The sequence below is a fragment of the Rhamphochromis sp. 'chilingali' genome (genome assembly GCF_963969265.1).
Source record: "Rhamphochromis sp. 'chilingali' genome assembly, chromosome: 15".
NCBI lineage: Eukaryota > Metazoa > Chordata > Actinopteri > Cichliformes > Cichlidae > Rhamphochromis > Rhamphochromis sp. 'chilingali'.
In genome coordinates, this window is record NC_137942.1 from 7,042,629 (window position 1) to 7,069,646 (window position 27,018).

At 43.9% G+C, this 27,018-nt stretch overlaps 1 protein-coding gene across 2 annotated transcripts; it reads left to right on the top strand.

Moving 5' to 3' along the window:
- Window positions 1–1,064: 1,064 nt before the first annotated feature.
- kcnj19a (potassium inwardly rectifying channel subfamily J member 19a) lies at window positions 1,065–27,018 on the top strand. Of its 2 annotated transcripts, none has more exons than XM_080905094.1 (3): window positions 1,065–2,078; window positions 21,023–21,239; window positions 25,955–27,018. In XM_080905094.1, exons 1-3 carry the CDS (start codon window positions 1,413–1,415, stop codon window positions 26,617–26,619), a joined length of 1,548 nt encoding a protein of 515 aa, XP_080761220.1. In that variant the 5' UTR covers window positions 1,065–1,412; the 3' UTR covers window positions 26,620–27,018. The 2 variants fall into 2 exon arrangements, with proteins under 2 accessions (XP_080761220.1, XP_080761221.1); XM_080905095.1 differs by lacking the exon at window positions 25,955–27,018 and adding an exon at window positions 21,813–25,396.

Sequence of the window (27,018 nt, forward strand, 5' to 3'; positions counted from 1 at the left end):
GCTACTTAAAATTGCACTTTTTGTCTGGTGCCATATATTTTTAAAAATCTTTTTTGTTCCGCTGTCATGCCTACCAGAAGCAACAACTAAAAAGTCCACAGGGATCAAAAACCAAAAAAATCAAGTTCCAGAAAAATCAGGCCATTACATCATTTATTGATTAAGTGCTAAAAATACATTGAAAGAGGAACAAAGTGATTATAGATCTTGTTTTTCAGAGGGCACAGCTCTTTTATATCAGAAATACTCCTACTGGGGTCTCAACACGAATGAAAGGGCTGAACAAAGACACTTGAGGTGAGGGTTGGTTGGAGGACTATGCTATCTGTGTGACTCAAAGTGTGATTATGCATTAGTTAATAATGATAATGGCACTTGCATGAAGTGCAGACCTTTTGTGGCTTTGATTAAAATGAGGCCAAAAGGGAACCAAGAATGGTCATCTCTCAAAATGTCCTAAACCCAATGTCTTCAGCATAAAAACTGACATTCAAGAAGAATATTTAACACATAAACCGCTACTCCATTTGTCTTTTAAGTTGCTCTTAATTTACTAATTATATCTCAGATTATTAGGTTTTTAGCAATTTGGTACAGGCTAGCAGAAGACCAAATATTATCAGCAGTTATGTTAGTGATACCCTAGCCCCCATGTTGCCCAGTCCACTAAAATAAATATGTATGTATGTTATCTATCCAGTAGATGGCACAATCTAACTTTAAAGCACAAAATGTCTCCAGTCTCTTTACTTTGTGTGGCTGTGTGTCTCAGTGCAGACGCAGGATAAGCAGCTGTAATATAAAGGCAATATGACTACTCAAAGGGAATCAATGAATAAATTAACCAAAGCTTTGATGAATATATCAATTAAGCCTCACACTGACTACCTGTATGAATGAACTGGACAGAAAAGAGTCAAACTGAACGCCTCCCTCCATCTCTCTCTTACACACAAACGCCTTCTTGTGTAACTCTATCCTCCTCTCTCCCTGCCCCTTCCCTCCCTCTCTTCACATCTCTCCCTCTTCCGTTTTTTTCCAATTCTTTACAGCCCACCAGAGGCTGTGAATGGTAGACAACTCATCGTATTTCGTTCCACTGGCGAGTATCACACCAGTTAGAGTGTGGGGAGGCTGAGCAGAGCGCACAGCTACAGTCAGCGATCCTCAGATGTCATGTAAAGTAACTGGCAGAACAGTGGAAATTTTTATCTGAGAGGATGATGACTGTGCTTTAAAAGCACTGAAATACGCACGATTCTTTTTTTTTTATTCATAGGATTTCATGTGCGCGCTAAAGTGGCCATGGCGCATTTTACGCACTACAGGTAACCAGTGTTTTGGAGGCTAAAACAACCAAAGCATGGATTAAACTGCAAGTATTTTCCCCCACTTTCTTCAGCAGAGCTGAAATGGCGGCACTTCGTAGAAAATTTGGCGAAGACTATCAGGTGGTTAACACAAATCGGGCTTCATCTTTTTCTGCTCCGGTCAAGAAAAAACGCCAGCGTTTCGTGGAGAAGAACGGTCGCTGCAATGTGCAGCACGGAAACCTCGGTGGAGAGACCAGCAGATACCTCTCTGACCTGTTCACCACTTTGGTAGACTTAAAGTGGCGATGGAACCTACTGATCTTCATCCTAACTTACACCATCGCATGGCTGGTCATGGCATCGATGTGGTGGGTCATTGCGTACATCAGAGGAGATTTAAATCATGGCCACGACTCATCCTACACCCCCTGTGTGGCCAATGTTTACAACTTCCCCTCAGCTTTTCTGTTCTTCATCGAGACTGAGGCCACAATTGGTTACGGCTACCGGTACATTACGGAGAAGTGCCCGGAAGGCATAATCCTTTTCTTGTTCCAATCGCTGCTGGGCTCCATAGTGGACGCTTTTCTCATCGGTTGTATGTTCATAAAAATGTCCCAACCCAAGAAACGCGCAGAAACGCTCATGTTCAGTCAGGACGCGGTGATTTCTCTGCGAGACGGCAAACTGTGCCTCATGTTCCGTGTGGGCAACCTACGGAACAGCCACATGGTGTCCGCACAGATCAGGTGCAAGCTTATAAAGGTAAGCTTAATATCGACACACTCGGCTAATAACATAATAATAAATTTAAAAAGAAGCTAAATCTGCAAGAGTAAGAGCAGTTCGTTTTAGACCACATCTCCTTTCATCAGTAAAGCAAATCATGACTTTGAAATAGATGCAATGTAGTTAACTTACACTAACTTGTTAGACTCCCTGCTGATACACTGGAGCTTCAGCAGCACTGCGTTATCTCATCAGCGTGGAGCACTTTCTTTGAAGGCTGGCATCCCGTGTTTTGTTTGTTTTTTACTTTCCTTAAGCTTCCACGGTCATTTATTTTAAGCGTGACTGCACACTTGAATGACAGCTTGCATCGCTGAATCTCTAACCTAAGCCCACGAAGCCAAAGACAAGCTGCAAATTGCTCAAGTATATAACAAGTATATATGGTGAAGCTGAGCAGCAGCCAGATGGGTGCCTCACAAACCACTGAAATAAGAGAGAAAAGACTGTGTTGTCATTGGGGGGGGGGGGGGGCTGCAGTGTGCATGGTCCCTACTGTGTCCAGCATCAGCTCCGCTTCAACTGGTGACACATGGGCAGATAGAAGTGTATCAGTAAGCAGATGTGACAGACAGATGCCCCTCCCCCTTGTGTTTGATAGAAAGTTAGACTCAGTGAATCAGTAGGGAGCTGAGATTGACACACCACAGCAGATCACTGGACTCAGTAAAACAATGCTCTGGAGAGAGAGTGTTAAGACATAAAAAGTATTTAAGGTGATGCATTTTTTTAAAAATTTCCTTTCTGAAATTTAAAAAGAGTTAGAAAGCACTGCAGTGTTTGAATTTAGCTGCAAAAAAAGAAGAAGAAGCTTATGCATTGTTGAAGTGGGTTTGTGCCATTTTGGCTTCAACTTAGCAGATTTTGGGAGAATACAGCTAATAAACCTCAAACTCTAAAAACAGGCAGCAATGCAGAAAATTGCCACAAACAGCACCAAGGTTGACAGGCCCCCCTGTGTTAATTATCGTAATAGAGCTCCATTCAGCCACATCCATGTTCAATGTGCAAAATGGGCCATAAAGAAGACAAACAGCATTAGAGAGGTGCTTGGAGCTTGTTTATATGTGTGTTCTCCTCCGCACAGCTACATCAAGCACAGCATTGGTCAGCTTAATGATGCATTCAGGCAAAGAGGGAGGCAGGGAGGACTGTGCTATTCCACAGTTACAAGCATGGAGAAAGTGAACAACCCCATAGGCAGAAAGTAAAATTGCACATGTTTGCGATGATTTCACTCGCCTACCTTGTAAGACTGAACCATAGGCTTCTCTCCACCTGCGTAATACACCAGTGATAGTGTGAACTGCAGTACATCAGTACACTGGAGCTCAGTGTTAAATTAAGTAAGTTGAAACTGAAGGCAATTTTTTTTAATAACATGGGTATCCAAAACTTAACAAACAGGAGTGTCAATGAGATTGGAACAGACATGAAATCACTAAAAAGAATGGAAACTCCTTTTTTAATTTTATTTTTTTTTAAATGGAGCTGAGGTAAAACCCATTTGCTTCCTTTCCAGACTGCCAGAAATACAATCAGTATATATTCCAAGACCTATGCCAACCCCACATCCTCTTTACACTCCCCCTCTCTGTGAAATACAATAAATACAGCATCCACTGTGTGCTTCTTAGATTTTTTTTTTATCATTTTTTGCTCAAGGGCTTTCTGGTCTAACCTTATTCTTTCGCTTCAAAGACTCTCTTACCAAGACAGAATATTTGTAGCAGCACTGCCAGAGTACACACACACAAAGAAAAAAAACTAACAGTCTGGTGAGTCAGTGCACAGACCACAAGCCTTGTTTAGGATTTACATACGTGTAAATATTTATCATCAAATACGATGCTGAATTAAACTACTGCCATAGTTGTATTGTTTTAAGTTGGATGCCTTTTAGTGCAGTCCCTGTGTAGAAATGTTGGTGGTGCTGTTGAACTACAGCCTTTTTTAAGTCTTGCCTCATCATAAGATACCCAAAGACATTAGTGGCAGTGGAATCATTTAACTTGTTTAGAAAGAGTTTAAAAGAGAGGCAGAGTTTAAGAAACTAAAGTGGAATACGCGAACAGCCCTCAAACTTCAGAAATCAAAACAAATGTTTTTACACTGCATCAAAATTCAACTTCAACTGTAAATCTCTATCATTTGAACTGCAAGCAGAAACATAGTTGTATCAGTGGGGTTCAAATACTAAAAACTATTGCAGATTTATCTGGAAAAGCTTTGGACATCTACACAAATCAACCCAGAAAGTTTGTGCCTGCAATACGATGTTCGTTACTCGTTAGTCTTTTGAACTGAGGCGTTTCCTCTTGCTTCTCATAAACTGTAACTTGCAAACTTATAAAGCATTCAACGCCTCATTTACATGCAGAGATGTAAATGAGCGGGTATTTTCTCCTGCTGCCACCAGTGTGGTTAAAGTAGTTCGTTTCCTTACTAAATCTTTTCATTGCGCAGTATTTCTTACCAAACTCATTAAAACAAAAAAAGAAGTGGGACACCACAGATGACAACGATCAGCTTTCCCTTCACTCTGCATGAAGCACTTTAGCCGAATTGAATTTGAAAACACCTGCGTAGCTCCGTTTCCTGTGGGAATCAAAACAAGCATCAAACGAGATTTGCACAAAGCTGAACCAACTCCTTCATCCAGCGCTGCAAGGCATTTTTTTAATGTCTTTAAACAGTGGTGGGTTGTACCAGCACATTTCTCAAGGTTTCTATTATATTAAATAGCATCTTCTCGTCTTTGTAGTGTTTGGAGAACAATTAAATAAGAGAATTTAGGTAAATCCACAGACTCAGTCTTCACTTTACTCTTAAATCATTCCACATTGAAAGTGCTTTTGTCAGCTCATTAAAATGAGAAAATAGAAGAATAAGAGAAAAGTCAGCATCAATAGCATTTTTTTTATTTACTTCATCATTTAAATTTAGAACCATGCAACTGTAGGTCTGACTGTCAAAAGAACCATACATTTTAATAAAGATTTTTTTTACCCTAGTGTTCTTATGCAATGCCTTTAATCACTTACCATAAATATTACACAGACAGTTTGATTTATTAGCCCAAAAATGAAAAAATATGAAGGTTACAACTGGGATTAATATGAAATAATAAAGAGAATATATATATATTTTTTAAAATGTTGATTCAAATTAGTTATTTGTTGCCATTATTTATGCTACCAGTGAAGTCTGACAGAAATAAACACAATATAAATGCAGTGCAGGTAACACATTCAAATATCGTGTGCTGTGGCCGCTGCGCTGATGGTAGTAACATTACTTGTGCAAACTCTAAACGAACAAAAGCTGCCATCGTACTTTGAAATCAGAGTGACGGACAGACCAGCTGTGTCCCTGTCACTAGACAAAAATGTAAAAAAATTAAATAAAAAATGGACGTTGCTTCAGATGAAGGCTCAGACAAAAAGACAGTTCCTTTTTTTCCTGCCTTGTGTTTTCATGAGAGGAAATAAGATGCAAGAGAATGACGCAATTGACCGAAACGCGGATACAATCAAGGGAATTGGGCTGTACCCCTCATGCATATGTAAAAAGAAAGGTAGAGTAGCCTGTTGTCAGACTCCCCAGTTGTGAAAGAACAAACGTAAAGTAATAAGTAACCTTATTTCTGCTTTATTTCTTTGTCCTTTTGTACTCTGCCAACTAAAATACACTAAAAACCACACAGAAAAATCACATATCAGTCTGTCTCACCTCCTACTGGAATTCATGGACACACCGAGCCTTCATTTGAAAAGCGCCTTGGGCCATCAGCTCACACCTACGAGCAAAATTTTTGGTTTTCCCTCTCATTTTGGTCATGCCCAAGAAGCCAAAGAGAGGTTTGTGGCTCGTATTAGCAGAGGGGAACACTGCTCACTGCTTTCTTAAGCCAAGAAGAAATCGGCACCGCACTGAGGGACAATTTAGCACAATCTTTGTTAGATAAAGTCAAAAATCAACATTTAACACAGTGTGTTTGCGATGTTCAGACAGGAAGCAGCCTTGTGATTATCCTCTGCCATATATGCTGTTTCTCATCTCTTAAAAATTAGAATTTAAGGGATTCAGCTCAACTTGCAAAAAGTTATTGCTGTTGCTGCTGTGTTTGGAAAGAGCCCTGTAGTACTGCTGTGGATGATCACTGGACATGGAAAAAGGCCTTGAATCCCTGCATTATAAACGAAATAAGGAAAAGACTGACCAATGACAGCCAACATTTAAAGTCCCACCATAAGCAGCTGAAATGCAGCTTTGGAAGGCATCCACAGCAGCCTCAGAGGGCATCCTGGTGGAACATCCAAGCTGAAAATATGACTCTGGTGTAGCTGTGAGGGCGGGAGGCGGGTGTGAGTGTGCAGGACATTGATTGAAAGAGATGGTGAGCAGTGAAACAGCTGGGTAGAGCCTGGCAGATTTTTTTTCTTAATATTTTCACTGTATGAATGGTGCCTTCTATTTCAGAGATATACAAGGGAGTAAAATAGTCGTGGCTGCATATCTCCTCAGAGGATTGCACAGCAGGTTACACAGGCACTAGAACTGGAATTGATTTCCATTTTTTTTTTCTAATAAGAAAAGACTCAATTATACTATCAGGCTGCAGAGGGCTGGAAAAAACAGACCTCGAATCCCTGCATGTATTGATGAGCGAGTCCAAGAGCTGGAAAGTCTGCTCTGTTCATGTTTCTCGTGTGTTTGTATTCTATACTTAAATAATTCAGTCCACACAGGACAGAACATTCTGATGTAGGAGTGTGCATTCTCAAATATACATAAGAACAGATGTACAGCTTGGATTCCCAAGGTTTCTTTCTGAGGCATTTGCTATTGCTCCGGATCTGTAATGTGAAGTTTTTCTTTCTTCTATCAGGGGTAAAGCACTGGACCATTATTTTTGCATAAATACAGCATCTTTAGGCTCCTAACAATACTAAAAGCATGAGCCTCGTTAAAGAATTTTCCACACAAGAAGAACTCACAGGGTGCACGCTGACAACAAACACACATTTTGGCCAAGAACATTGTGACACCATATCTGCCAAAGTCACAAAGTTGCCACATGGAGAATTGAATGGCTTTCCAACCTGGTCTCAGCGTTTCAAGCTACACCTAATCTTGTCTCATTTTAATTTTAGTGGAGCTTAAGCCTCTACAGCGACCTTATCAGTATGACTTTACATGCCTCTGTACTCAGGCAAATGTGGCAGGTTGTTACTTTCCAGTACGCTCTCTACTACTACTGCATATTTTCACGCACCGAGAAAGCAGCAAAGCATCCTTTGGTATTATCTCCACATTAAGATTTAGCAATAAACTAATTATGAAGCCGTGTGCTGAGTCTAGTGTGGGAAGTTGGAGAAGAGGCGAGGTGTTGGAGCAGTGGAGGTCATGTTGTCTCGCTGTGTCTGACTTCACTGCCAGAGGCTTGAGATTGGATCCCAAAACTAATTAAAGTGAGCTATTTGTTAAACGGTGCACAGTGTACAGTGGAGCAGCCACATGCAGTTGCAGCATAAAAATATAAATACCACTTTTTTGCAGGGAATGTTCAAAAACGTGAACATGTTTCAACAATCGCCCAAAATTAATCTCAACTCAGAAGATTTTTGGTTTTTGAGGGACTGCATGGGTGTACTACAATTCAACATTAATGGGTTACATGAGTCACAAAAGTGGCTCTTTCTTAATTTGGCTTAACCAACGTGCACCTCTAACCAGATTAAAATCAGGTGTAAGCGCCACATTTTCAATAACTAAAAGGAATTAATTTCCTAACAATATAATTTCTCATGCTTGTATGCAGAGCCCGTTAAGCTGTATGTTAATAATGCCACAAATGAAGCTGTGCAGTAAAGTTAGAGCAGCGCAAACGCACTGCTTATGTTGTCATGGCAATTTACACGGATTCACAATTAGCAGCGAAGCCCATCTTGCACTGCTGCAACTAATAGAACACAGATTAGAAGATTGATTAGTCTATTAGTATGTACTGCAGAGAATTTCCAATTAATAAAATTCATTTTACTTTGATCTCGTCCAAAACTAAACGGATTCTCACGTCTCCTTCATTAAAGGATAGTGTTAGACCTAAATATGCTTCTTTAAGTTTCATGTTTAACTGGCCCGAGCTTAAAGTTTATGGGCGCTAATGTGCACGTTAGAAATGAACGGCAGCATTAAGATTGCGTTTAGAGTAAAAATAAGACCATTAATTTACGAAATTTCAAGATTAACATCTTTCTGCCATCATTCATCTCCCCCTGTTGTGTAGAAGAGAGCCTCTATTAACTTTGTTGTACAGCCCTGAGTAGGTGTCATCTTTGGAAGCTTTTCAGTTGATCTGTGCACAATAGCTGGTCTCACATTATCAGGATGAGCCGCATTTTTCTTGTGCCTCAAGACTCAATTATGTGTGTCCGATTAATGCGCCCATGTGTGTTTGAATAGCTTTCTTTCAGTTCTATTATGTAAAAAGTACACACAACAAAAATATGCAGTCTCAAAGAAAAGTAACCTGGACCTTACCCTCGGTAAAACATGTTAAATAGGAAAACTCTCCTCTTCTCAGTTGACATTTCCACACTCATAAAAGAGCACCTTTAGACAAACGTTCTCTAAAGTGGATAAATCCACCAAAAGCTGGTCTCACAATTCAATTGTGTAATTGTGTGCCTGCTCAGCTCAGTGAGGTTTCCCCTCTGAGCTCTTTCATTAACAGATCATGCAGAGGTGTATTAAACTGTATTTGATTATGATGTAAAAAGCGATTTACAGTAAAGCAGAAATGGCTGCTTGACTGGATAAAGGGAGCTTTTAGGCGAAGCAATGAAAGCTCTATGTAAGTGTTGTTCAGTTATATAAAAGGAGAAAAGTAACACATTTAAATAGAAAAAATGAAATCTTGAGTTGCTGTGGTAGGAACACATCTTGGTGACGATGGTGCAACAAAGGTTCTGCAGAGAAACTGAGCCGTCTTTTATGCTTTTACCAGAGGCTGGCTACATTAAGCGATTCTGCCTTTCAACAGCTGAAAGTGTAGGAAGATGCAGACATTCATTTTAAACCCGTTCGTAAGCAGTCTTAAACACAAGCAGTTGTTTGCAGTTGCAGTCTCGTTTGTAAGAGCAGAAGAACACCATGCAGTCTACCTCAGGTTGTTTCTCCCAATTAATTTAACTTGTGATTTAACTTTTCTAATTAATCTCACTCAGTCTTGGCTGGATTGGCTTGAATGAAATGTTAACCAAGGCTTTTCTAAATCTAATGATTAGGCTGTGCATAACTTGCAGCCTGAAAGCGCGCGTGATTTGGACGGATTGTCGGCCGGTCGATCTGATTGCCTATAAGCACCTCCACCTCCATCTCCACTGAGGCTGCTGATTGATGAGGGTCTGGCCGAGCAGGAGTGGAGTTGAGTAGGAAGACCAGGACCCTTTAGGTCTAATCAGTTTTATTTATCACCTGTCTTTATCCATGAGCATCATTCACACCACTGAGACACTTCCACTGCAAGCACAGAGGGGGAAAAAAAAAACGCCTCGCTTTTCTAATGATAATGAGTAGCTGAGTCGTTGATGGGCATGGTGAGCAATCAGACGTGACAGGTAAAAATTCAAAGAGAGATGTTTGTGTGCTCATCCAGTGCTTCTTCTCCCCAAAAATATTGTGGAGAAGAAATAAAAACAGTTCCTGTCTGACTATGTGAGAGCTTGGAGAGAAAAATCTGTTGATTGGTTGAAACAGCATGTCAGATTTACAGGAGGAAAAAAAAGCAGACAAGCTCAGCTATCTCGGGAGCTTTGTGCAAGAAGGAGTCTAGGAGAGTGCCAGGGGGCCTTTGTAAGAAGCTTTGCCTGTCAATGTTTGCATACAGTCATCCATCTTTTTAATCTTAAGCGACTAAGACAGAAAGTGAAAAGAAGAATTTCCCTAAGCTAACATGAGATAACCCTCAAAGGAGGAACAATGCCAAATAGTATTCAGTGGCCTGTAAGCACCTGACAAGTGAACAATGCCCGCTCGACACGAAAGTCATTCCCCAACATAAATCCAGACGAGCATCTCATTGATATTCACAGGAGATAGAAATAGAATGCAGTGTTTTCTGGCAATGCAAAACCTGTTTACTCGCACCTTATTCACAGTTTGCATCTGGGAGATAGGACAATATCACCGGCAGGTCAGGATGAAATCGGACTAGGACTAGTAACTGTAGCGCGGGGGGCGGGAAGTACAAAGAAGCACACTAAAAGAAAATTTTCATTAATTAAACTTATTTTTGCAGCACTTCAAACTCAGCAGTAGCTACTTTATTATCTAGTAAAACGAATACAGATTCTAACAATAAATCATGTTTATAGACATGCTGTTTAATATGCACGGTTGTTTGGAGTTTGGATTAATGATTACCTGCTGCAACATTTTGAGATAATTTACACGAGGAAAAAAATGCAGAACCATCTCTGTGCACCGTCACATTAGCTAAGACTAATATGCAGTCTATGTGCATGCATCAGAAAAATTACCTGATGACATTTTGTTAAACTAGTCAGCATCAGTGTTTCAGATAAATGTGATGTATCGTCTTTGGATTATTTTATAAACAGTTTCTGCTTTTACTTTAGTTTTCCCATTCGGTATAATGCCTTGATTACCTACATTCACGTCATGCTCAGTTATAGCTTAACTAGGCTATTTTTAGGCTAGCTAACTTTAAACTTCATCACATTTAAAGAAGGCACCAAAAACCAAGAGAAACGCTCAAGCAAAGTGTATTTTATTCCATAAACTTTATACTATACATGAAAAAAGTGTGCTTATGTGTTTAAGCTCTCTTGAAGACATGTTCATCTAATGGCCCAGACACAGGAGAATAAAGAAGAGGACAGAAATTTCCTTTGTAGTTTTTAGATGATTCCAATTAATTTCTTCACATTTAGCAATCTAAAAGTACTACAGCAGCCACTTTCAATCGCAGTGTGGTTGCATAGGTCCCCTGGTAAAAGGTAGACTGTCTCCAAACAGTCGTGGTTGGATTGGGCCTGATTGTAGTCCCCTTTAGACTAATGAAGGTCTGCTAGTAATTGCTGATTTATAACAGACTGCAAACACTCTGCAAGCAATATATGTAATATGGGGACTCCACTCAACTGGTCGTATTCTAGTTATATTCTTACATGAAAGCAAAGCTGCTTGAGTTCCTGTCTGATTCTGCTGTTAAGATGATGTCCTGGAGCAATGACATCACTAATTTCTGTTTCAAATCTTTGAGATTCTGGCTGGACTCTGAATGTAAGCAGTCTATGTGTATACAAATGGCAACAAAATTGCAACAGACAGCAAGAAATTTGTAAATTTCCACCTATTTATCACTGTTATCACAAAAAATTTAATGGAATTGCAAACTTGACTCCTTCAACCAGGAATCTCTTATTACCACTTTATTGCCATTTTAATGCACCACAGTTGCTTTAATGATGGCAACTGACTCTAAGTGGTCACAGACCCCATTTTTGAAGCAACCATTTCAAAGGAAACATGACTGCAAGTTCATTGCACAGAGTCACAATAAAGGTTGTTTGTGCTGTGGTCTCCAACTGCTGTTTTCTGTCGAGCACCTGTAGCAAGACCGGCATCAGCACATCACCTGGTCTGGTTTATTTCAAGGCCAAATAGCACATCATTATTTATTTCCCTGTTGTTAAGAAGTGGGGTGGCTGTAGCTCAGATGGTAGAGCAGGTCAGCAACTAACCGGAAGGTTGGTGGTTCAATCAAAAATATCCTTGGGCAAGATACTAACCCCATGTTGCTCTTCGATCCATCGGAGTGTGAATGTGCATGAATGTTAGATAGGTGTCACGGTCGGGCGGATCACACACAGTAATTCGGCGTGCCCGTGTGGCGTGCTGGCTAGACCCAAGCGCGGCGAAGGCTAGCGGTGGGTTTGGAGCAGACACGCAGTTATTCTAGTAATGACCAGTGCACGAAGCGTGGCTTCGGAACTGTCGTTACAGACAGAGAGCGAGCGGAGCCGGGAAGAGAAAAAGGATTGAAAGGGATTGTCACTCACGGTTGCTGAATCAGGCGGAGACTGACGTCGGCAGAGTTTCGGAGCTCCTGACACGAAGAGACTGATGTCTGAGCGGCGAACAGGTGGGTGGCGTCTCTCTTTTAACCCCGGCCCCGTGATCAGCTGATCACAGCCGATCACCGGCTGACAGGACCCCCCCCCCCCCCGAGGACCGGCACCCGACGGGCCAGGACGGCGGCGACGGAAATCCGAGATGAGGGAAGGATCCAAGATGAAGCGGGACGGCACCCAGGAGCGCTCATCAGGGCCGTAGCCAGCCCAGTCCACCAAATACTGGACCCCCCGGCCCCGGGGACGGGAGTCCAAGATCCGACGGACAGCGTAGACAGGACCCCCATCGACGATCCTGGGCGGGGGCGGGGCCCGGGAGGGGGGCGCCAGTGGGGAAGCGACGTGCCGCTTAAGCTGCGAGACGTGGAAAACCGGATGGACCTTCATGGCGGGCGGAAGCCGGAGACGGTAAGCCACGGGGTTGAGCCGGGCAGTGACTTCGTATGGGCCGACGAACCGGGGAGCGAGCTTCTTGGACTCACTGCGCAGCCGTAGGTGCTTTGTGGAGAGCCAGACGCGGTCCCCCGGCCGGAAGGGGTGACCCGGGCGGTGGCGGCGATGATGCTGCCGGGTGTACAGAGCGTTGGCCCGGGAAATGGCAGCCCGCGCCTTGATCCAGGCCTGGCGACAGCGGCGGACCATCCGTTCAGCAGCCGGCACGTCGACCTCCGCTTCCTGATGGCTGAAGATAGGAGGTTGAAATCCATGACAGACCTCAAAGGGCGAGAGACCGGTGGCGGAAGAGATGTGAAGGTTATGAGACAACTCAGCCCACACCAGGTAACGAGGCCATAGCGACGGTTGGGCGGAGACGAAGCACCGTAAGAAGCACCCCAACTGTTGATTGGTCCGTTCAATCTGCCCATTGGTCTGAGGGTGATAGCCGGACGAGAGGCTGGGAGACGCTCCAATCAGGCGGCAGAAGGCCTTCCAGAACCTGGCGGTGAACTGTGGCCCCCGATCGGAGACTATGTCCTTGGGGAATCCGTGAAGCCGGACGACATGGTCCAGGAGGAGCTCGGCCGTCCGTTTGGCGGAGGGGAGGCCGGCCAGGGCGACCAGGTGCACCGCCTTAGAAAACCGGTCCACAAAGGTGAGGATGGTGTCAAGACCGTCCACAGATGGAAGGCCGGTAACAAAGTCAAGGCCGACATGGGACCAGGGACGTCTCGGCACCGGGAGAGGGTGAAGGTCGCCAGCGGGCGGCTGGGTGGAGGACTTGGCCCGAGCACAGGTGTCACAGGCGGAAACGAAGTCACGGACGTCCCGAGTCATGGAGGGCCACCAGAAGGCACGACGGAGGAGCTGGAGGGTTCTGTCGGGCCCTGGGTGACCAGAGAGCGGGGAGGAGTGAGCCCAGAGCAAGGCCTCCTGACGGCACCGGGATGGCACATAGAGCCGCCCAGCTGGGGTCTCCGGCGGAGGCGGTTCGGCGGTCAGGGCATCCCGGATAGAGTCCTCCAAGGGCCACCGAAGGGGGGCAGCGAAACAATGAGACGGTAGGATAGGTCCAGGGTCTGACGTGAAGTCGTCCTGGGCGAACTGCCTGGAGAGGGCGTCTGCCTTGGTGTTCTTGGAGCCAGGGCGGTAGGCGAGATGGAAGTTGTACGGTTCGAAGAATAAGGCCCAACGGGCCTGCCTTGGGTTGAGCTGCTTGGCAGAACGAATATGGATCAGGTTCTGGTGATCAGTCCAGATCAGAAATGGTTCTTTCGCTCCCAGGAGCCAATGCCGCCATTCTTCCAAGGCCCACTTGATGGCCAGGAGTTCCCGGTCGCCGACACCATACCGTCGCTGCGTGTCAGAGAATTTCCTTGAAAAATAGCAGCACGGGTGAAGTTTTCCATCCGGGCCATGTTGAGAGAGGACGGCGCCAGCGCCAACATCGGAGGCATCCACCTCCACCACAAAATCTCCGGCAGGATCAGGGTGGAGCAGGACGGGAGCTGTAGCAAACCGACGGATAAGGTCTCGGAATGCCAGTTTCGCACCAGGGGGGAGGCAGAAGGGCCTGGGCAGGTTAGCTGGTTTAGTGAGGGATGTCAGTGGCGCGACAATGGTGCTGAAATTGCGGATAAAGCGCCGATAAAAATTGGCAAAGCCCAGGAAGCTCTGTAGCTGCTTAAGGCTGGAAGGCTGAGGCCACTGGGTCACGGCTTGGAGCTTTTGCGAGTCCATGGTCAGGCCATTGGAGGAGATGGTGAAGCCCAGGAAGGTAGTGGACCGTTGATGGAAGGCACACTTTTCCAGTTTGCAGAACAGCTGGTACTCGAGCAGCCTGCTTAGCACGGCCCGCACATGGCGAATATGGTCCACTTCGGTGCGGGAGTAGATCAGGATGTCATCCAGATAGGCAAACACCCACCGGCCCAGCATGTCCCGCAAGACATCGTTGATCAGGTGTTGGAAGACAGCAGGGCTGTTGCAGAGGCCGAAGGGCATCACCAGATACTCCCAGTGCCCGTTAGGGGTGATGAAGGCCGTCTTCCATTTGTCCCCTTCTCTAATCCGCACCAAATTGTAAGCGCTGCGTAGGTCTAGTTTGGTGAAGATGCAGGCCTGGGAGAGGGAATCGAGCGCGGTGGATAGCAGAGGAAGAGGATGGCGGTTCTTAACAGTGATTTTATTCAAGCCTCGGTAGTCTATACAGGGGCGAAGCCCGCCGTCTTTCTTCTTTACAAAGAAGAACCCCGCAGCTGCAGGGGAGGTAGAAGGGCGAATGAAGCCCTGTTGGAGAGCCTCAGCGACGTACTCCTCCATGGCTTTGTTCTCTGCGGTTGACAGCGAGAACAGGCGACCACGAGAAGGGACTGCTCCCGGGAGGAGCTCGATGGCCATGTCGTAGGAGCGATGAGGAGGGAGAGCGGAGGCTCGCCTCTTACTGAAGACCTCGGACAGGTCATGGTAAGCCGGAGGGATCCTATCCAGATCGATGGGCTCCGGGGGTGACGCCTCTTCTGACTTTGAGTCCTGTCCAGTCCGGAGGAGAAGGCAGCGGCGTGAACACCGGGGACCCCAGTCCAGGATCTGGCAGGAAGACCAGGAGACGTGGGGGTCATGTCGACGGAACCAGGGGTATCCGAGGATGAGAGGAGAGGAAGAGGCCGAGACTACTAGAAACCGGATCTCCTCCTGATGATCCCCGACAGACATGCGGACTGGCTGGGTCTGGAACTGGACCGGGTAGGGTTGGAGTGGTCGCCCGTCTACTGAGGTCACCGGGAGAAATCGGTCGACGGAAGTCAATGGGATGCGAAGCCGAGAGGCTAGTTTTTGGTCGATGAAGTTCTCGGCAGCTCCGGTGTCCAGGAGGGCTTCAGATGAGAGCTGTTGGTGTTTCAGGTGAAATGTGACCGGTAACAGAAAACGAGAGGGATCGGAGGAGTGGGAAGGGCCAGGTGGGACACCCCCGCAGTCTACCTGGCGTCGTCGTTTCCCGGCCGTAGCGGGCACTGGGGACGACGGTGTCGAGCTGATCCACAGTAGGCGCAGAGGCCCTCACGCCAGCGTCTCTCTTTCTCCTCTTTGGGGAGTCCACCCAGCTGCATGGGCTCCTCGCTGGATGTGCTGCTTGGGCTAGCCGTGGCTCCATCAGAGAGGGAGGAGGTCGCGACGACGTGGTCCGCTGAGGCTGGAAGGGTTTTAAGGCCCGAGGGGCATGGCGAGGCCGCGACATCACACGTTGGTCGATCTTCAGGGCAAGGTCCACGGCCTCATCCAAGGTCTTTGGGGCCTCACGGCCGGCCATCTCGTCTCTGATGTAATCAGCCAGTCCCTCTAGAAAGATGGAGCGCAGAGAAGCATCTCCCCATTGAAGCTTAGCAGCCAGGGTGCGGAATTGGGAGGCGAAGTAACAGACTGGTCGGCTGCCCTGGCGTAAATGAAGCAGCTGTGACTCCACTTCCACTTCACTGCTGGGGGGAACGAAAGTCTTTTTTAACTCCTCCACAAACAGAGCATAGTCATTACACGCTGCAGATTTATTGTTGTAGAGAGCCGCGGCCCATTCCTGAGCCTGGCCAGACAAGAGAGAGGTGAGCATCGCCACTTTTGCACGGGCAGTGGCGTATTTAGTGGGTTGACATTCAAACATCATGTCTAAGGTGGCGAGCAACCCATCAGGCCGGCCGTCTACTCCGTTCCACTTATCTGGTAGTCCGATCCGGGGTTCAGCGCTCACCGGCGCTGGCTGACGTTGCAGCGAGGTGACGGAAGAGGAAAGCTGGAGGACAGTTTCGGTGAGAGACTCCATCTTTGTGCTCATCCGATCCACCACACCGCGAAGATATAATACTTCGGCTCTCAGCCGTTCGAATTCCGCTGGGTCTATATGTGGCTCAGACATCCTGTCACGGTCGGGCGGATCACACACAGTAATTCGGCGTGCCCGTGTGGCGTGCTGGCTAGACCCAAGCGCGGCGAAGGCTAGCGGTGGGTTTGGAGCAGACACGCAGTTATTCTAGTAATGACCAGTGCACGAAGCGTGGCTTCGGAACTGTCGTTACAGACAGAGAGCGAGCGGAGCCGGGAAGAGAAAAAGGATTGAAAGGGATTGTCACTCACGGTTGCTGAATCAGGCGGAGACTGACGTCGGCAGAGTTTCGGAGCTCCTGACACGAAGAGACTGATGTCTGAGCGGCGAACAGGTGGGTGGCGTCTCTCTTTTAACCCCGGCCCCGTGATCAGCTGATCACAGCCGATCACCGGCTGACAATAGGGAGCACTTAACAGCTTAGAAAAAATGCTCGTGTGAATGGGTGTGATTGGGTGAATGAATTAGTTGTATAAAGCGCTTTGAGTGATCAGATAGAGTAGAAAAGCGCTATATTTGAACCAGTCCATTTACCATTTACCAGAAGTATTCCCTGAATGCTGAAACTTTCAGCAGCTGTCTGCTCTCAGATTTAGGGTTTAGGTTTACATATCTGCAACTTCAGCTACTTTTAGCTACATTCCAAACACTACAGCCCCTCTTCATCTCTCACTCCTTTTCTATTGCAAGTTGAAAGCAGAAAGCTTTCTCTTAGATAAGGCAAGGCAAGGCAAGTTTATTTGTATAGCACAATTCAACAACAAGGTGATTCAAAGTGCTTTACAGAGACATTAGAAACAAGAACAAATAAAAAGCATGATTTAAAATTGATTAAAACACGCAAATAAACTAACTAACTAATTAACAAACAAACAAACAAACAAAACAGTATATAAAATCAAAACAGATAAAATCAGAACAGTAGATAAAATCAGTAGTTAAATGTAAGTTTTGAAATTTAAGCTTAAAAGTGTGGATTTGGTGCTTTATTCAAATGCAGCTGAGAACAGGTGAGTCTTCAACCTGGATTTAAATAAACTGAGTGTTTCAGCTAATCTGAGGCTTTCTGGGAGTTTGTTCCAGATATAAGGAGCATAAAAGCTGAATGCAGCTTCTCCGTGTCTGGTTCTGACTCTGGGAACTGATAAGTGATAAGATAAGTGTTTAGGCTAAGCATGCAAATATATTTCAACAGCCGTGTCTTTAATTTAATGTGCGCTCTTCAATCAGCTGGTGACCAGTGGGCTGAAAACATCAACAATGAGTCTGCAGACTGGCTTTTTAACCAAATCATGGAGCAAGCATCTGCTTAACTAGCTAACTCCAGTGGATAATTTCTATTCTAGCCAGAGCAAAATTAGTGGTTACTCATTTGGGTCAGAGTAAAACAGAATGGCTTAGATCAGTAAACAGATGACCCAGCTAGGTTAGGGGTGTGTTAAGTAGCCTACAAATGGCCAATTTCCAGTTTCATTGGTGTTTCGGGCAGGGGTGAAAGAGGGGACTGTGTTTTAGTGAATAGTGTATTGATTATTATTAAGATTCACAACAAGAACAAAAGATCCAGAAATGGCAGAAAGCATTACAGAGAAGCTGGTGAGGCTGTGTGGTAGTCTGTGTGGGAGTTCATTATGAAGCTGCGTGGAGCTGAGGTGGAGGAGTAGTGTGTGCTGTTAGGTGGGTGGCTGGTGAGTGACGCATCCAAATAATTGGTTTGAGGTAAAACAATGACCCAAAAAAAGAGAGAAGAGTAGAGAAGGCAGGGTGTCATGTAAAAGAATCTAAAAATTAATCTGTGAAAAGAGTAAAATCATCTTTTTGCAGATTATTTTCTTTGGAGTTAATGACATTAATTTACTTTAAAAGGAGTTTAAGCATCTTTTTTTGATAACTGACTTTAACTGAGCTCCACGATGCCAAAGAAGATATTGTTCCTAATTATCTTAAATGTGGATTTTTGCCAAAATAATCTTTGATTCTCAAGACTTTTTTTTCCCCACCCACACCTGTTTTTATCTTCCCTTCCTACATTTTTTATAGCTATGAAAATATTTCACATTAATTATACAGGGTGGGCCATTTATATGGATACACCGTAATAAAATGGGAATGGTTGGTGATATTAAAGTCCTGTTTGTGGCACATTAGTATATGTGAGGGGGCAAACTCCACAAGATGGGTGGTGACCATGGTGGCCATTTAGAAGTCGGCCATCTTGGATACAACTTTTGTTTTTTCAATAGGAAGAGGGCCATGTGACACATCAAACTTATTGGTAATGTCACAAGAAAAACAACGGTGTTCTTGGTTTCAACGTAACTTTATTCTTTCATGAGTTAGTTACAAGTTTCTCTTTGTTCACAGCCTTTGACATGTCGAAGAGGTTAACACGTGAGGAGCGGATCGAAATTGTGTTGATATCTGGTGAACGCAGTAACCGGGTCATTGCAGCAGATTTCAATGCAAGACACCCTGCGAGACCACCCATCTCCCATGCTACAGTTAGCAAACTGCTTGCTAAGTTTCATGAAACTGGTTCAGTGTTGGATTTGCCAAAATGTGGACAAGAAAACTGTCACTAATGAAGAAACATCAGTGGCTATCCTAGCTTCATTCAGCAAGAGCCCACAGCGTAGCACTTGCTGCATGTCACTGGAGAGTGGCATTAGTCGAACATCAGTGATGGTTTGGTGTGGTATATGGGGTACAACGATAGTGGGTCCATTCGTCATCAATGGAAACCTCAAGGCCACTGGATATTTGAAGTTGCTACATGATGATGTGTTTCCCTCTTTATGCACTGAAGCTGGCACGTTCCCTGAGTTTTTCCAGCAAGATGGTGCACCACCACATTATGGGTGCCAGGTCCGAGCATTCCTAGATGAACAGTTTCCTGGAAAGTGGATTGGTCGTCGTGGGCCAGTTGAATGGCCCCCAAGGTCTCCCGATCTGACCCCCTTAGACTTTTGTCTTTGGGGTCATCTGAAGGCAATTGTCTATGGTGTGAAGATACGAGATGTGCAGCACCTGAAACTACGGATACTGGATGCCTGTGCTGGCATTTCTCCTGCGGTGTTGCTATCAGTGTGTGAAGAGTGGGAGAAGAGGGTTGCATTGACAATCCAAGACAATGGTCAGCACATTGAACATGTTTTATAAGTGGCCAGAAACTTGTAAATACAGTAACTCATGAAAGAATAAAGTTACGTTGAAACCAAGCACACCATTGTTTTTCTTGTGACATTACCAATAAGTTTGATGTGTCACATGGCCCTCTTCCTATTGAAAAAACAAAAGTTGTATCCAAGATGGCCGACTTCTAAATGGCCACCATGGTCACCACCCATCTTGAGGAGTTTGCCCCCTCACATATACTAATGTGCCACAAACAGGACTTTAATATCACCAACCATTCCCATGTTATTGCGGTGTATCCATATAAATGGCCCACCCTGAAGCTTTTGAAAATCGGAAAGGCTTTTTGCAGCAGGATGTCAGAAAATGTCTTGAAATTTAAAAGACTTTGTAATAACAGGTGAAACAGACTGCTAATTGAGAAAATGTGAAGAGAAAAGGTGAACAGATTGATTAGACAGAATAAGACAGGAAAGAAGAAAATACATCCAGGACCCCGGTGCTGAGCTCTAACATCATCTGGGCAATTAAATGCTTCCGCACCAGTTAACGCTCTGTGGGAAAGTCCTGTCCAAACACAGCTGTCTCATACGTCTGCCTGCAAGTTCTCCTAGAAATCAATGTGAAGCGCAAAGTCTGTGGACATGGCAAACAAGATAGCACAGAGAGAGAGTGAGGGATTATATATATAGAGTGAGAGAGTTATATATTTTAAGAGAAATGCATTTTCTCACCTTTTGACTCATGAAATTTTGGAACACTTATTAATTAGATGAAAGTAATAATATTTCTATAGTCTATCGGTCTGCTTTTAAAATATCAGTTGAGTCTGGACCACTATACTCGAATTAATTGATGTTATTTCAATCTGCTGTCCTTTAGATTTGAAGGTAGACAACTACAAAACCCAGCACAGGAGAAAGCAGGCAGCATTGAGAACAGCATGAAAGGAGTAGTTGGAGCAGAAGTGGGTTGCAAAGCAGTTTGCAGATGGGCAGAAAGTACAAGCATGCTAAAGCAGCTTAAATAGTTTTTCATATACAGCTCAATTACAAATGAGGTACTTAACTTGCCACACTTTTCCATTGGACTTGTAATACTGGGCATTTTAACATTGTCATAAAGTACCAAGTAGAATACAAAAATATTTCATTTATAGGTGGACAGAAGAACTCAATTGACTTTTTAAAGACTACATGAATGTAATTATCACTTCCCTGTCTCTTTCTTTTATTTTTGTATCTTTTTGTTTTGCTTTCTTTACACTTTCCTCTGTCTCCGTCTACTTATGTGTGACTTTTATCTTTCAGTCTCGTCAGACACCTGAGGGCGAGTTCCTGCCTCTGGACCAGTGCGAATTGGATGTAGGCTTTGGAACGGGTGCAGACCAGCTCTTTCTGGTATCCCCTCTCACCATTTGTCATGAAATTAATCCCAAGAGCCCCTTTTTTGACCTATCCCAGCGCTCTCTCATGAGTGAACAGTTTGAAATTGTCGTTATCCTCGAGGGCATCGTTGAAACTACCGGTGAGCAATCTTACGTCATTTCTTTAAACTGTGTCCTTCCCCATTCCCATTGTTTGTTTTCTCTCCCCGCTTTACTCACTCCCAATCTAAATGTAAAGTCCAACATTAATAACAAGCCACATAACGCTCCTATCAAATAGATACTCATAATCTGGAATCTAATTTCCCCACCTTCCCAGTTTGGCATATTTGAACAGCACAAGAACTGGAGAAACCAAGGATGACATCAACACATGAGAATGATGCACTGATTGAATTTCAAGGGATATTTTATTTCTGCAGAATTAGTTTATGTCTACTCTATGCATAATAAAACCCTGTGGTCATAGATGCGTGTGTCACTTTGATGAATGAGGTTTTAGTTGAAGTTCCACTCAATTTTTCACATGACAGCTGAGCGCAGAAGTAATTCAGAGGGTGTGAGACACTGGTATAAAGCCGCTGCTGTACGCTACAGGCAGCCATGCTGGAGTACCCTCAGCAACAACACAGATCTCTCTGTTGCATATTTAACACAATGATTCATCCCAAAAGTCCAATACAAATAAATCCATCCTCCTCTTTTCTTTTCAGCCGTGCTTCTAGGCATCCCCCCATAACCCTGCCTGTGTCACTGTTGTAGGAGAAACCATGGAGCTGAATAGGCTTAGAGCAGAAGGGAAGGATCAGCGGGAAGTGAGAAGCCAGGCAGGCAACACGGCTGTGCTCTGTTGATAACACCATTAAATCAGGGTGCAGCTAGAAGTCTAGTGTCGCAGTGCACAGCACTCGGAGCTGAGGAGTAGAAAAGGAAAGCCCTGGAAGTGTCACCTACAATTGTCCACAATATGCTGTCAACTGTATGGAAAAGGAATGCTTAAAAATAATAACAATAATAAAAATAAGCATATTTTTAAAATGTCATTTCCGTATGTGCATCTTCACACTAACCCACATCCCATTACCCCAAACACATTAACAGCTTCCCGGTATATCCAGCTGCTGCTGACACAGCTGTTCAGCTTGTTGATCGTCTCTCCTACTCATTGACTTTGTTTCAACCAGACTTGACAGATTACCATGCAGTGGCTCTAATTCTTGTCAGTTTTAGTTTATGTCTTCAAGGCATTTTTTTTTCTGTTTTCAACAATGTGACAAAACTACTTAATTTCATTGCTGATAAAAAAAATTCTGACAGCTAAAATCAATTCCAAGCTCTCGTTTATGTCTGATTTTAAACAACGAGTTATAGTTAGTTTCTTCTGTGTGGCAATAGAACAGGATCACATGGGTTGTCGCTTGAACCCAGCATCACACAAGATCCATGCTGGTGCTGACTTCTGGCAACCTAATGAGATGAAAACTGAGAATGGCAGAATTTGTTAGCTCTATATAAGAAACTATAAAACTAAAGGGCAGTCAACATGGCAAAAGATTTTTTTTTTGTCCTTTTAATGGTATATTGACTTCATCTTTAGGCTGCCCCTTGACAATATGCAGATGACGTGCAACTATGTAAATTCGCTGACCCTAACATAACACTCAGCAAATGAAGTTGATGTACTCTCTAACCTCTGCCAGTGTCAGGAATTTTACATAAAGTCTTGATGTGCCGAGGGCTTTTATTTTTATGCAAAAAGCAGTAGACATTAACCAGAATACCTAAAGTATGCTTAAATGATGAACCTTAACTAGCATGCCTGTCAGACTCGACCCAAAAGCTTCCATTGCATTGATATTACTGTTGTCTTGTGCAACTATAATCAACTGAAGTTCAGTTTTTTACTGGTAAGAGTGGAGAAAATGCTGGAAAATTATCCTAAACTTGCAACTGCAATTAAAGCTGAGCCTTAAGGCAATTAGAAAAAAAATACAGAAATGGTGAAGAGTTTCTGTGGATGAAGATGAGTCGTGTGCCTGGAATAGCATCAGGTTATGACATAACACAGAACATATCATCCCTCAGAGGGACTGGATCAGACTCCTACTCTTTAGCCAACTGTAGTGTTTCACAGAAGAGCTCAGGTTGTAGCAAAGCCATTGGATCAGAAAAGAAACTCAAACTAAGTGATTATTGATCACGAATGACCTCCAACAAACATCCAAAAGTCAAGAAAATTACTTTACAAGCCTCAGGTCAAATGGAAAACGTGTACACAAAGCAGACGCACAGGCACCCCCATTACTAGAAATCTTTGCTTAATACATCATCTATAATTTAGGCCCTCCACCAGAGCATGATGAAAACTGATCCCAGTTTGCCAACAGATGATTTTCTTCTAGCTGGCCGAAGACTGAAGCTGCAATCAACACAGAGAGTTAAATAAAGACAAGTAAAGACAGAACACATGCCATGTTGTTTTGATGTAAGAGCATCACGATGATCAGATTTAAATGAGCAATTATCACAACCAGCTTTGCCTAAACCATCTGCCAACTTTAGCCACCATTAATGGAAGAAAATGTGAAAATAGTTTACCAGATCAAGGAAAGATAAACTTACAAAGCTTATGAAATCCAGGAAAGAAATATATGCATACATATATATATATATATGCATACATATATATATATATATATATATATACACATATATATATATATATTAGGGGTGCAACGATACACAAAATTCACGGTTCGGTTCGGTTCGATACTTTGGTGTCACGGTTCGATATTTTTTCGATACAAAAAAAATGTTCATGCCGTTTTAATTTGTCATTTATTAAAATTATAAATATATATTTTAACTCAAAAGTACAGTTTTTAAATTTAACCCTAACCCTTGTGCGTGTTTTTTATTTTGACAGCGAATGCGCACCTGCGGACCACTTATGTGCAGCCCTGGTTATTTAGCTCGTCATATTGCAGCCACAGAAATTCTTTTGTCCATGAAACCATAAAGCTGCACTTTCTTTTTGCCTTATAGTCTGATTTGTCATAACTTCTCCGTTTTGTGGTAAGCTTTTCTTTGGCTGTCACTTCTTCACCCTGACCTGTCTTATTTGGCTCAGCAGAACTAAAATATATATCTGTCTGTGAAGGTTCTCAGTCATCCAGGTCATCGTAGTCAAATATATATACTGCTGCTTTTACACACGCACTCACATAAGCTCAGCGATTCTCTGCGCGATCAACCTCTCACATGTTTAAGCTGCGGGAGATTTCACTTGTCATGTTTGCATAGTAAGCTAACGATTAATAAGACGATGTCAGAGGAATTGGTGCGCAAATTATCATCACTCACAGATCAGTGCTGTCGCTCTCTATACACAGTTTGCGCGATTGCAAAGTGAAAGCAAAAAAACAAGCGCAAATTCAAACGCGATTTCAATATGTCACATATTGACAGTGGCTCACCGATGCCAATGACATAATTACCCAGCTACATTTCCGAAAGAATGCAAAAGCATTGACATATATTTTTCCTTCCTACAATAGCCCGACGGGCAGGGAAGAGATAGATTTTGGTAGCCCGACTGAAAAAATCGCTAGCCCCGGGACGTTGAGCTAGCGATATTGCGAGCCCTGTATCTGATTGAGGAATCACTCATCTTTGGAAAAGAGAGTTTATTACAGAGAAATGTCTCTTTCCAAAATAAAAGCTATACTATCCGCTTCTTCTGGGCTATATTCTCAGCAGCATAAGGAGAATCATGTGCTAACAGCTGTCTAAATGACTCGGCTAAAGTTAGTAGCATGCTTGCTTGTTTTTTTTCTGCTTCCACTTGTCTTTGCACTAGGATGATGTCGGCGTAAATGTGCAGTCATATTCGTTGTGTTCCCACTAGTGCTTTCAGGTTAATCTCGTTGAAATGACCTTAACGCCACAACACGGCAAATCTCCGTTAACGAGCTACCGCCGATCACCCGTGCATGGGGCTAGACGGCCAACACGTTAACGAGCTAACTGCACTAACACACTAGTTCCCACCCATGTAATTGAGCATTGCATGGCACATCCAACATACTGTTTTACTTTAGTCCATGACTCGCTTACCTTCAGGGTCATACGTCACATGAAAACCAAAATAATTCCAAACGCCAGATCTGAATGAGAGTGGGGGAGGTCCATGATGTAAGGAGAGCTTAACTTCTGTCTCGCTAGCTTGCCCTGCGCTCTTCCTTCTGACGATGCTGTCTGTGTTGAGCGCTCAGTGAATCTGCGTTCGACTACTCCGCCTAGGCTGCACTGTCGACCCTAGGCGGAGTAGTCGAACGCAGATTCACTGAGCGCTCAACACAGACAGCATCGTCAGAAGGAAAGTTGATAAAATAAATTACAAATTTTGTATTGTTCGATACATATGCGTACCGAACCGAAAGCACTGTATCGAACGGTTCAATATCGATACGAATATCGTTGCACCCCTAATATATATATATAATGATCTTCATCTCACATATTCCATTACAGTACATCAGTATTGGAACATGGCAAGCTTTGAAAATAAAAACATTAGGGTGTAAAAGCCTCTTGTTACTTTTATGAACTGGGAAATGCAATAGCCCTTTCATGTGGGTTTATTTTAAATCTTCTAGTACGTGACTAAACTGAACTGGATAATCACACAGAGCAAAGCATGAAGCTGTCATCACAAGAAATAAAGGAGAGAGAAAAGAGATAGCATGCAGTGATGCCGATCCTACAGATTCCTCGTTATCAGCCTATAATTGTTTTGCTGAAACCCCATTTAATAGCAGTTATTAAAATTATTACTGCCGTCACTCTCTTCTAGGTATGACATGCCAGGCAAGAACGTCATACACTGAGGATGAGGTTTTATGGGGCCATCGTTTCCTACCAGTAATGTCCCTGGAAGAGGGTTTTTTCAGGGTCGACTACTCTCAGTTCCACAGCACGTTCGAGGTGCCGACACCACCGTACAGTGTCAAGGAGCATGAAGAGAAGAATTCTCTCCCATCGCCTCTGTCTACTCCTACCCCCGCACTGACTGAGAGCCACGGTGCCCGACGTGACCGCGTGTTTTCTGTGGATTGTATTAACACTACTGAGGAAAGGGGCCATCATGTAGGGACTGGGGTTCGACTTCCAAGCAAATTGCAGAGGATGAGTTCATCGGGGAAGGAGGACCTTCAGAGGAAAGTGCTTATGCTTAGCTCCCAGCACTCAGAGAAGGCCTGCAGCACCGGAGACCTCCCCCTAAAGCTGCAACGTCTCAGTTCCTCACCTGGCCCCGAGGCAGCAAATCGTCTAGGGTTAAAGTCTCTCAAGGTGGGCTTTGAACCCATGACCCAGTCAACTGGAGACCTGTACCAACACAGCCTGCCATCCACGCTGTCCCCTGCTCCGGTTCCCATGCACAGCCCACTTCTTTCAGCCGGTGGGAGGTTGGAGGATAACTTGCCACCAAAGCTAAGGAAGATGAATGCCGACCGCTGAAATCCAGACAGTCCTGGACTATAACAACATACAGACAGTGACCTCTGACCACAAACACATGAAAAGAAGAGTCAAAGATGTACTTTACCCTTGGAGGCTTTGATTAAAACAAAAAAACAAGAGGTTTATTCATTTTTATTTCTTGAGACTAAATCTTTACTGGAATTACTGTGATTTTGTGCTTAGCAGAGGCTATGTTATTATTAATTTACGCTTTGGTACACAAAACCAGAAAACACAAACTTTGAGCTTAAAGCAAACTTGATTATTCTGCAAGAGTTGTGCATGTATACACTAAATCCATTGTTTAATGTATGCACCACTACACTTAACTGTCAATCTTAGTTTTATCTAAATATAAATTATATTAAGATGATAATAAATGCTGTTTGATCTTTC